Source organism: Bos indicus, chromosome 13 (assembly GCF_029378745.1).
Source record: "Bos indicus isolate NIAB-ARS_2022 breed Sahiwal x Tharparkar chromosome 13, NIAB-ARS_B.indTharparkar_mat_pri_1.0, whole genome shotgun sequence".
In the NCBI taxonomy this organism is placed as follows: domain Eukaryota; kingdom Metazoa; phylum Chordata; class Mammalia; order Artiodactyla; family Bovidae; genus Bos; species Bos indicus.
In genome coordinates, this window is record NC_091772.1 from 32,353,144 (window position 1) to 32,365,326 (window position 12,183).

The 12,183-nt window shown below is 36.7% G+C and overlaps 1 protein-coding gene across 1 annotated transcript in view; it reads left to right on the forward strand.

The window, feature by feature from the left end:
* The window catches only part of MRC1 (mannose receptor C-type 1), a 124,070-nt gene that overhangs the window by 58,626 nt on the left and 53,261 nt on the right, over window positions 1-12,183 (forward strand). Inside the window, exons 12-16 of the mRNA XM_070800891.1 lie at window positions 3,966-4,165; window positions 6,648-6,775; window positions 7,426-7,513; window positions 8,971-9,115; window positions 11,515-11,556. Of these exons, the coding sequence (XP_070656992.1) occupies window positions 3,966-4,165; window positions 6,648-6,775; window positions 7,426-7,513; window positions 8,971-9,115; window positions 11,515-11,556 (603 nt within the window). The remainder of the gene's footprint in view (window positions 1-3,965; window positions 4,166-6,647; window positions 6,776-7,425; window positions 7,514-8,970; window positions 9,116-11,514; window positions 11,557-12,183) is intronic.

Consider the following 12,183-nt stretch of genomic DNA (forward strand, 5'->3'; position numbering starts at 1 on the left):
TGTATATGACTTGGATTTAGTTTTATACTTGTAGAAAACCCATAAGCTAAGTTTCAGTATCCTCCTTGTGTCGAGGTGGAAACTGGGACTTGGAAAATTTATAAGCATGGATTTAGACTAATCTTTGTAATTCCCAAATCCATGCTCTTTGCATGGAGGTCACCCTTTCTCCCTATAAATTTTTATTTGCCTTCATTAATAAGGAGCTTCTGAAATAGACACTCAAATTATTTTTTGCTTTTTTTAATGCACTGGTGACATAGCCTATGATGTAATTCAGTATGACTGCACTCAGGAAATTCAACATCCTTACAGCAAATGTTTCATTGTGCCTAGTTAAAAAGCTATGGAAGGAATAATAGAGCTTAAGTATGCAAATTAACTCTTTGGCCTAATAAGTTCAAATCTTCAGAAGTTTTAAAAATTTGTATCCTCAGTCATCAATAAGGAAAATAGATCAGTAATTTGGATAGTGTGATTTCTGTTTAATTAATTGAACATTCTGGAAAATAGTAAGATTTAAGTTTATTTTGAAAGAACAGGGTAGTATATTAAGAGCTGAGTGCATTTTTTTTTTTTGAGTGATAATTTTTACTTGCCAGACAACATGCCTTAATTTCACTGGTGTTGATCATTTAGCAGTAGGATACTGAAAGATTAATCTAGGAACATCCTTAGGGAATAAAAATAAATCAAACCACAGTCATAGGGAATTAGCAATCATAGAGAAAATATTTTGGGGAAAGTGTAGTTCTCTAAAACTAAACATATACTGCCTTTAAAAGTATAATAATCAAAGATTATCTCATCTTAGCAGTAAGAAATCCTAATGTTTTTCAAGTTCTATTTTAATGATATTTTGAAATAAACTATGAAGCTTAGTAGGTCCACATTTTATTTTATATGCTTCTTTATCCATTAAAGAATTTTAAAATGAATGTATGAATCACTTTGCTGTATACCTAAAATTAATACAGCATTGTTAATCTACTATGCTCTAATATAAAATAAAAAAATTTTAAGGACACAGATGAACTTATCTACAAAACAGAGTTATAGATGTAGAAAATAAAAATATGGTTACCAGGGGATAAGGGCAGGGAGGGATAAACTGGAAGATTAGGATTGACCTATACACACTGCTGCTGCTGCTGCAGCTAAGTCACTTCAGTCGTGTCCGACTCTGTGTGACCCCATAGACGTCAGCCCACGAGGCTCCCCCGGCCCTGGGATTCTCCAGGCAAGAACACTGGAGTGGGTTGCCATTTCCTTCTCCAATGCAGGAAAGTGAAAAGTGAGAGTGAAGTCGCTCAGTCGTGTCCAACTCTTAGCGACCCCATGGACAGTCCACCAGGCTCTTTCGTCCATGGGGTTTTCCAGGCAAGAGTACTGGAGTGAGTTGCCATTGCTATACAACTACCATATATAAAATAGATAACTAATATGGACCTGTTGTATAGCACAGGGAGCTCTACTCAATAGTCTGTAATGGCCTCTATGGGAAAAAGAATCCAAAAAAGAGTGTATATACGTGTATGTATAACTGAATCACTTTTGCTGTACACTTGAAACTAACACAACAATTTAAATCAACTATACACCAATATAAAATAAAAATTAATTTTAAAAAACAACTTCCTTAAAACATAAAAGAAAAAAAATCCGTAATTATTATAGGATTTGTGAACTTTGGGCACATACCAAATTGATTTTCTATGCTCAATAAAAGTCAACATGATGTTTAGGAATTTTCAGCTTCAGAAAATTAACCCTTTTAGGATACTAGTTTGGTCTACTAGTACAATATTATAATAATTGTATTATTATAATTGTAATAACTTTAAAAAATAAAATGAGAAAATTTGTTGCATAATCAAAAGCAATGAGCTATAACTAATATATAATACTATAAAACTTTAATAGAAAATTAAAAGATCTTAGTCTAACATAATTTTCAATATTAATATCTCTTCCAGTCAACCAGAACATATAACTTTTAAGTAGTTCTAACTATAAATATAGTCATTTAAATCAATAAACTTTAAAAAAATTGCTTGAGAAATCTGTTAACTATAGAAGAATTCTCCCATCTTTGTCTACAATCCTAGTTTAAGAAAAAAAAGCAAACTATTATAATTTTCTAAGGAATATTTTCTATGATATTCTTTTCTCTAGATACCTATAAATTCTTCCATTGAGGTTATGGAAAATGTATGTTTATAGGGAAATTAAAACTGTTAGACCTAATATCCATTATATGCATTTGAGACCCCTATTTTATCAAAATATTCACTACTTTCTTGATATTCCTGATATTTTTTCTTTTTTTATTTCTTTTAATTTTTATTTTTAAACTTTACATAATTGTATTAGTTTTGCCAAATATCAAAATGAATCCGCCACAGGTATACATGTGTTCCCCATCCTGAACCCTCCTCCCTCCTCCCTCCCCATACCATCCTTAAGAAAATAACAGTTTTAATGATCTCAAACCATGATAGACAATAATGGGAGCATTCCTAAGGCAGTGCTTGTGGTACCTTAAGGAAGAAATTCTACTTATTCTTTAGAAAATATTAACCCTTTGATTTCTGGTTCCTCTGCCTTTTCTAAATCCAGCTTGTACATCTGGAAGTTCTCAGTTCACATACTGTTGAAGCCTAGCTTGGAGGATTTTGAGCATTACCTCGCTAGCATGTGAAATGAGTGCAATTGTGCAGTAGTTTGAACATTATTTGGCATTGCCCTTCTTTGGGATTGGAATGAGAACTGAACTTTTCCAGTTCTGTGGCCACTGCTGAGTTTAATAATAAACTGTGAAGCCAGTATAATTGTGTTACATCTGTAGAATATGAAATAAAAATTATTCACCTTTGTATGTTCTGAATTAACAGATAGAAATTTTTAGCAAATTTTTGAACATTAGTTCAATCTGAAACACACTAATCCTATGACAATATTTCATGATCCAGAAAGTTGAAAGTTCTCTTTCTTCTCTAGCATATACTATAGTGCTTTATATCCATCAAGTGAGCGAAAAATGTACTAAAAATCCTTTACCTTCATATATATGTATATGAATACTAGATCACAGAGATTATGTAATTTGTCCAAATAAACACTACATAAGACTAAAAAAAATAAAAAAATAAAAAATAAATAAAAAACAATTTCCTTGGTAAAACAAAACCCGTTATTTTTGTCGTTAGGATAGATTTTATCATACTAAAAATATTGTATTGTTATGTCTCTGTTCGGTGCGGGGGGACCCCACCAGATATTAGAAATACAAAATGTTACCAAAACCCTGACAATTTTTTTTTTTCAGAGTTACTTTCACATGAAGGTCTTGGGTTACCTTCTGGTGACTGTTAATTGCTTTTTATAGGAATACAAGTTGCTTTACAATGTTGTGTTCGTTTCTGCTGTAAATCAAAATGAGTCAGCCATATGTATACAGAGATCCCCTCTGTTTTGGATTTCCTTCCCATATAGGTCACCACAGAGCATTGAGTACAGTTCCCTGTGCTATACAGCAGGTTCTCATTAGTTACTTATTCTATACATAGTATCAATAGATACTATGTATAGAATAGTATACAATAGATACAATAGTATACAATAGATAGATATATCAATCCCAATCTCCCAACACATCCCACTTTCCCTTCCTCCCTTGGTGTCCATATGTTTGCTCCCTACATCTATCTATGTCTCTATTTCTGCCAAACCTTAACATTTGAGATTATATTGATAATTCAGTTGGGGATATAGGCCATGCAAATAAAAGGCAAATAATGGTTCAGAAATAGAACAAAGCAATTGTGAAATGCTGCAGAGTGTCTCCTCTACATTTTCTTATCACATGTAGATTTTATCCCACTACTTGAGGCTCAGGTTTGAGCTCTTTGAGCACAGCCAGGTTTCACAATCACCTCTTGTGAATTCTGCTTTGTTACCTGCAGGACGGAAAGCCGGATGTGTTGCCATGAAGACTGGGGTTGCAGGGGGCTTGTGGGATGTCTTGAGATGTGAAGAAAAGGCAAAATTTGTGTGCAAACACTGGGCAGAAGGAGTCACTCGCCCACCAGAGCCCACAACCACCCCTGAACCCAAATGTCCAGAGGATTGGGGTGCCTCCAGTAAAACAAGCTTGTGCTTCAAAGTAAGTATCCATTGCTGAGCTCTTCAAGAACTGGGGATATGTTTCAGCCTAAAGAATCATCTAAGGAATGAAAACAAAACAAAAGCAATGTCCGGGTTGAACCTATAGAAATTCCGATGTTATTGATCTGAAAGGGGACTTGGGCATTTGTTGTTTTGAAAGAGCGTTCCTTGGGTGGAAAGATAAGAACCAGTTGCATTCAGACCAACAAACATGACCGATACTGTAAATAGAAGTCACACCAGCCTTTCTTCACCTGCTCTGCCTTTATCACTCCATACACTTGGCATCTTTCCTCTTTCCCATGCTTTCTGAGCTCACATTTCTTTTTCTCAATAAAAATTCCTGCCCCACCTCATGCTATCCTATGGCATCCCATTTTGGCTCTGTTCTTGGAGCTCAAGCTTTTGGCTAAGTGAATTGATAAACAAATCTGCAATCAAGCTACATGGGGATTCTAGAGAGAATATTCCTGTGTTCTTATTTAACCCCTGATTATGATGCCTGATGGAAGATGAAGGACTGTTAGGTAGGGAGTACATGGCCATTCAGTGACTCGTAAATGACAGTTTGATATCCTGTAGTCACTTAGTACATTCCTATGTGAGATCACCCATTTTCTCTTTATGCAATCAAGTTCACCCAAACAAATAAAAAACATACCCCGACTCCAGTGAATTAAGCATTTAGGTCCTTTTCTTTCTTGTAAATCATATTCTTTCTAGAGAAGGTTGGATTTAGCCAAATATAGCAATGTATTGGGTTGGCCAAAAAATTCATTTGGGTTTTCCTGTAAGATGTTACAGAAAAACCCAAGCAAAGTTTTTGGTCAACCCAATACTTAACTACAACTTAATGACATTATTCTCTAATGGCCAGTTCTCGGGACCTCTTTTATTCTATCCTTTGAGGCATATGGCTCTGGCATGTTTTGTAAGACAGTTAGACAAAGCTGATGAAGAACTTCAGTTGCTAATGTGTATTGGAATGAGGTTGCTTAGCCTCTAACTTAAGGGCTAATTTGGTTGGTAACTACCACTAGCAATAACAAAGACTCATGAGCTATTTAATACAGATTAGCCAGTCCAGCTTAAAGCATAATTTACATAGAAGGGAAAATATTGGGCCAAGACTGGAGAGGATTTTACGAATGGGTTGAAAACTAATACAAAGCAAATCAAGTATTTTATTGTTGCCTCTGGAAACTTTTGAGTTATTACACAAAGGCCAGGTTCATCCTATACACAGCCATTCACGGGAGAGTGGCAGGCTATGGAGATTTGTTGCAGGATTTCTGAGAGACAGTACAGAATTCTCCAGAGCTGGAAAATGAACCAAGAATTCCAGCAGACATTATCTGGGTAGATGTTTAACAAATTCAAATGTGTGCTTCCCTAGGAATTATGATTTTGGAGGTGCTTGGGGTAGGGTTTGTCTGAAAATATATAGACCATCTTTGTACATACTAAGGTGTGAAAATTCTTAATAAAGTTCAGCTATTTTAGTAAGTTGATTTACAAAAATAAAATCTTCTATCACCATCTACACAAGTTGAGTTACTCACAGAGGTCTTGGGAGTTACTGCAATGAAAAGTTGCTCAAGGCACACGGGTCCCAATAACTCAAGTAGGGTCAAGGTGAAGATTGCCTCAGGTTGCTTGGTGACAACTAGACAACCACAGGTCTATTGGAAACAAACTCCTTTTCTACAAGCCTACAATGATACAGGCCATGTCTCATGAGAAGCAATGAATAAAAATTATAAAAGTTGAGGAATACAGTGATGTAAACCTCTCCACTGTTTACATCCTGATGGATCCCTGTGGGTGCCATTCCCCCAGCAGTCCTCTGGGTAATATGACATATTCTCTAAATTCTAAATAAATACTAAATTTAGCTTACATACCATTTTTTTTTACATGCTCTGTCCAATTACTGTCTGTCATGCCATGACCTCCAATCTTTGTTAAAATATGCAACCATAAGCAAAAATGATAAGATAATTTTAAGAACATACCAATGAAGCATTGGAAGACTCCCAGGTTATTCAGTGTTTAAGCTAAACAGGATAACAAAACTGTGGCACTATCTTAGGGAGGTTATTATCCTTAAATTTTTATTTATGTTTGCTTTCTCTATATCAAGTTTCTTTCATTCTTTTCCATTTGAATGGCATAGTTGACACAACCAAATTAATCCTGTCTTCTGCAAGAAGCTGTATGCCTAACCTTTCAATCCGACTTTTTCAGTGCTATAAAATAATTATATTTTCTAGGGTTTTCTCAACAAAATCATCTGCTAAACTCTGTTACCCAAATATTCTCTCACAAATTGATTTTCAGCCAAGAGAATTATGTTGCTTGGGGCCATTGTAATGTCTTGCTTTTCGCTAAATGAAATCTTGTCAAAAGTAGATAATTATTTCTCTTGGTTTGATAAGCTGTGAAGTGTAAAATAAATTCTGAATCTGTATTACTTTTAGCTGTTTGCAAAAGGAAAACATGAGAAGAAAACGTGGTTTGAATCTCGAGATTTTTGTAGAGCTCTGGGTGGAGATCTAGCTAGTATCAATAGTAAGGAGGAACAGCAAGCAATATGGAGATTAGTAACGTAAGTATCTTTTCTAGTTAATACTCCTTCCTTTGACCCTTTGAGTACACATTTGTTGTATGTTATTCAGTTGTCAAGTTGTGTCCGACTCTGCAAACCATAGACTGCAGCATGCCAGAGCTCCCTGCCCCTCATCATCTCCTAGACTGTGCCCAGGTTCACGTCCATTGAACTGGTGATACTATATCCCAAATCTGTGGGAACTTTTGGACCTAGTTTCACTTCCAAATTCTGGCCTGGAGAATTCCATGGACAGAGTAGCCTGACAGGCTACAATCCGTGGGGTTGCAAAAAGTCAGACACGACTGAGTGACTTTCACTTCATTTCCAAATGCTTTAATTTTATAGCTATAAATCCTGAGATGAATTGCTCTATAAAAGCATAAGACACTTATTATTCGTTTATTAAATGAATGAATATCTCAATGCTTTACAATTATTTAAAACAGCAGCTTGTTTTCAGGATATTTACAAGTTGTACCAAAATGTGCAACTGTTGAATAACGCTTATATTTAGTCATTTAATCCTTCACCTGTGTACTAACCAATTTATATTTTGGGAGTCATTTTCAAATTTGATTAGGACTCATAGGTAACCAAACTTGGTTCATATAGTACCATAAGCTGCCTTTATATCTTGTATGTTGCAGGGCTAGTGGAAGCTACCATGAACTATTTTGGTTGGGACTGACATATGGAAGTCCTTCCGAGGGCTTTACTTGGAGTGATGGATCCCCTGTGAGTAATTTGATTTCATAGATATTTTTATTACTTTTATTGTGTCTTTATTTTGATGTTATCTTTTTGGGTTACTCAAAATTTTTGGTAAGATGGGTTATGATGATAATTAGAGACATTTTTCTATGCAAAATAAATGCTATGTTAGGGTCATTATTCTGCCTCTGACCCAGGACAGTTCTGTTCACCTGAGGTGGAACCATGATAGACTGAAAAAAATTAGGAAACTCATTCTTCTAATTTATATAAAATAATGTCTTCCTTCTCTCATGCCAAATTGGTATGTAAGTAGCTAGACTTCTTAAAAACTGTTTTATGTTGTCTTATAGACTAGGAGATACGGAAATAACTTTTGATATTCTATTAGAAACCATTGACTTGTGTCAACCATTGACTTTTGTGAGACTTCTCCATTCTCAGCAGGGAGTGATTTTGTGTAATTTCAGTTCTGCCTCCCCTTACCACCCATTAGCAGCTTTTCAGAGCACTTGTGTAGGGTGGATTATTTGATGTCTCCATTGATAGCAAGGGTTTTGTATTTAGATCTCTGGAAAATAGGTCATGATATAGGCTATGATTCCTCTCTGAAAACACCATAGTGGACCTAATCCTAGCCCTCCACTTATTTCCAGTATTCATCTTGGTAACGTTTGGTAGCTTTGTTAGCAATATTCAGAAGTCCTTTTTGTTTGTAAGGAGAACTAGTTTTATTTCTTTCTCCTGGTGAAGTGAAGTCACTCAGTCATGTCCAACTCTTTGCGACCCCATGGGCTGTAGCCTACCAGGCTCCTCCATCCATGGGATTTTAAAGACAACAGTACTGGAGTGGGTTGCCATTTCCTTCTCCATTTCTTTCTCCTACCCCTCTAATAAAAGAAAGTTCCAAATATCACAATGAAATGTTATCCCTTCAGGATGAGTTGTAAATTTAGGAACTCACAATACTGAGAAGTAGAACTTCTATACCAAGTTTTTCCTATATACAAATCCCACTTTTGTGGTCCTGGATACATTCCATTTAATAAGAGTAAAGAAAATTTTTTAATAATTAAAATAGTCTATTCAGGTTCAAAAGTTTTCATGTAATATGAGCTATTTCTTTCCCAGCTGTTCTCATCAAACTTGTTTTCAAAGCAAACATATTGTGAAAAAAAGTAGAGAATAAAAAAGTGAACATATCTTTCCTTTTGTGTTTGGATGAAAGTGAAAGTTAGTCGCACAGTCGTGTCCAACTCTTTGCGATCCCATGGACTGTAGCCTGCCAGGCTCCTCTGGCCATGGAATTCTCCAGGCAAGAGTATTGAAGTGGGTTGCAGTTTCCTTCTCTGAGGGAATCTTCCTGACCCAGGGGTGGAACCCGGGTCTCCTGCATTGCAGGCAGATTCTTTACCAAGTGAATCACTAGGGATAGATGATTGGTATTGGCTAATGGTTGTAATGTAATGTTTCTAACATAGGTGTCATATGAAAATTGGGCTTATGGAGAACCTAATAATTATCAAAATGTTGAATACTGTGGTGAGTTAAAAGGTGACCCTGGTATGTCCTGGAATGACATTAACTGTGAACATCTTAACAACTGGATTTGCCAGATACGAAAAGGTAAGATGACCTGCCCTCTGCTTTATATCAGATTGGAACACTAACCTCCTGTGATCCCAAAGTCTTCCCTTTATTCATGCAACCAAACAAATGGAATAATATAAGGGACCACCAAGGGCCATCACTTCACAGGATAAGAGTGAACTCACTGAGCACAGATAAATCTTCCAAAGGAACAGAGGATGAAAAGGCCAGCCCAGAATCCTGGACCGGAGCGTGGCCTCCAAAATAGTTCTCAGGAGCTGCTGTTCCTGTTCAGTTCCTGCAGTCGTGGGAGTGGGTAGATGTTTGACTCTGTAAGCAGAGTAAATAGAGTGTGATTTCTGTTGGGGGATTTTCACCCTCTGACCCACATTCATCATCCAGTAGGTGCTATCTCCCTCAGTCTGAACATACTGCAGACTGATTTCTCAAGGATGTTCATCCGAAGAGCTGGCACCATTCTGAGGCCCCTGATGCTATAAGATCCACCATGTTGTTGATGGTCAACAATGATCAATGCATACGCATCAGTTGTGATTAATGACTCACAAAGCTCCACATAGCCAAGTCAGATTCTTTTAAGATAAATAGGCCCACCCTTGAACCAAAATGTATATTAACTTCCTCCTTTGTCAACAGATAAATAGAACCACATCGCCCTCTGCTGTCTGGGAACCTTGGCTACAGCTCCAACTCGCTGAAAATACTGTGCTGCTGCTCTCCTGCTGTTTGCCTTACTCTTGCTTAGATGAGTGTTTACAGTGTTTTCAGGATGGAGGAATGAATCCATTCAGTTCAGTCGCTCAGTTGCGTCTGACTTTTTGCGACCCCGTGGACTGCAGTACGCCAGGCTTCCAGAACTGTCCATCACCAAATCTTGCTTGCTCAAACTCATTTCTATCCAGTCAGTGATGCCATCCAATCATCTCCTCCTCTGTTATTCCCTTCTTCTCTTGCCTTCAATCTTTCCCAGCATCAGTGTTTTTTCAAGTGAGTCACTTCTTCATATCAGTTGGCCAAAGTGTTGGAGTTTCAGCTTCAGCATCAGTCCTTCCAATGAATATTCAGGACTGACTTCCTTTAAGATTGACTGGTTGGTTCTTCTTGCAGTTCAGGGACTCTCAAGAGTCTTCTCCAACACCACAGTTCAAAAGCATCAATTCTTCAGCACTCAGCTTTCTTTATGGTCCAATTCTCACATCCATGCATGATTACTGGAAAAACCATAGCTTTGACTAGATGGACCTTTGTCGGCAAAGTAGTATCTTTGCTTTTTAATATGCTGTCTAGGTTGGTCATAGCTTCTCTTACAAGGAGCAAGCGTCTTTTAATTTCATGACTGCAGTCACCATCTGCAGTGATTTTGGAGCCCAAGAAAATAAAGTCTAACACTGTTTCCACTGTTTCCTCATCTATTTGCCATGAAATGATGGGACCAGATGCCGTGATCTTTGTTTCTTGAATGTTGAATTTTAAGCCAGCTTTTTCATTCTGCTCTCTGACTTTCATCAAAAGGCTCTTTAGCTCCTCTTCAGTTTCTGCCTTAAGGGTGGTATCATCTGCATATCTGAGGTTATTGATATTTCTTCCGGCAATCTTGATTCCAGCTTGCGCTTCATACAGCCTGGCATTTCACAGGAATTTGGAGGAATGAATAGTGGACAGTTTTTCTTTAAAGGTCTCTTTGCTCCCAAGGACTAATTTCCTTGTGTGTTATTGGCAGCTCTATTCTTACAGATGTTCAATTCATTAAACCAAAAGCTACGTAACTTGAGTCCTTTTATCAGATTCTGACAAAGTCCAGGTAGATCATTAACTACTTGGAAAGAAAAATATTTAACTTTTCATAAAATGTGCATTTAGTAAGAATATGCTTTTTTGAAGAAACTATATTTTATAAATAAATAGCTCGTATCTAATGGTTTCAAATAATGAAAATTTATACTTTCACAGCTGATTATAAGATGTGTTACTGTAAAAATAACATCTATTGAGCAGCTTCTAAATACCGATAACTTGCATATTTTATCCCATCTCTTTACGTGGGTGACAACTCCTTTTTGTAGTTGAGAAAATTAAAGGTAAGAAATTTGAACCTGAACTGGGATTTGAACCTAGGTTTTCTGATTCCAAAACTCGTGTTCTTTTCTTTCTTTATATAATGCTGCTTGTTGTGCTTAAAAACTGTCTTCCAATTTTTAGTGGTATTGTACCTAATTTGCTGAACTCTTAAACTCCTAATTTTGTTTCCCTTTGCTTTTCTCCCTCACAACATGATAGTAAAATTGGAGAGTGGAAGGAAGAGAAAGAAGAGTTAAGCTTTTAGCTATATTAATCCATGAAAATAATGAAACCAGAGGATATGAAATAGCACAAATTCAATCACCTTTTATATCTTATTTTCTCTTGTTTTCCAGGACAAACTCCCAAACCTGAGCCAACACCAGCTCCTCACGACAGTAGGTGTTTCTGTTTTTTTTTTTTTTAATTAATTAATTTATTTAATTGGAGGCTAATTACTTTACAATCTTGTGGTGGTTTTTGCCATACATCACCATGAACGGCCATGGGTGCACCTGTGTCTCCCCATCCTGAACCCTCCTCCTACCCGCCTCCCCACCGCATCCCTCTGAGTTGTCCCACAGAACTGGCTTTGAGTGCCCTGTTTCATGCATCGAACTTGGACTGGTCATCTGTTTTGCGTATGATAATATACATGTTTCAGTGCTATTCTCTCAAATCATCCCATCCTCACCTTCTCCCACAGAGTCCAAAAGTCTGTTATTTACATCTATGTCTCTTTTGCTGCCTTGCATATAGGATTGTCCTTATCATCTTTCTAAATTCCATATGTATGTGTTAATATACTATTGGTGTACAGGTTATTCTTTTTTTAATTTTTTTATTGAAGGATAATTGCTTTACAGAATTTTGTTGTTTTCTATCAAACCTCAACCTGACTCAGTCATAGGTATACATGTATCCCCTTCCTTGTGAACTTCCCTCCTATCTCCCTCCCCATCCCACCCCTTTAGGTTGATATAGAGCCCCTGTTTGAGATTTTTAGCCATACAGCAAATTCCCAC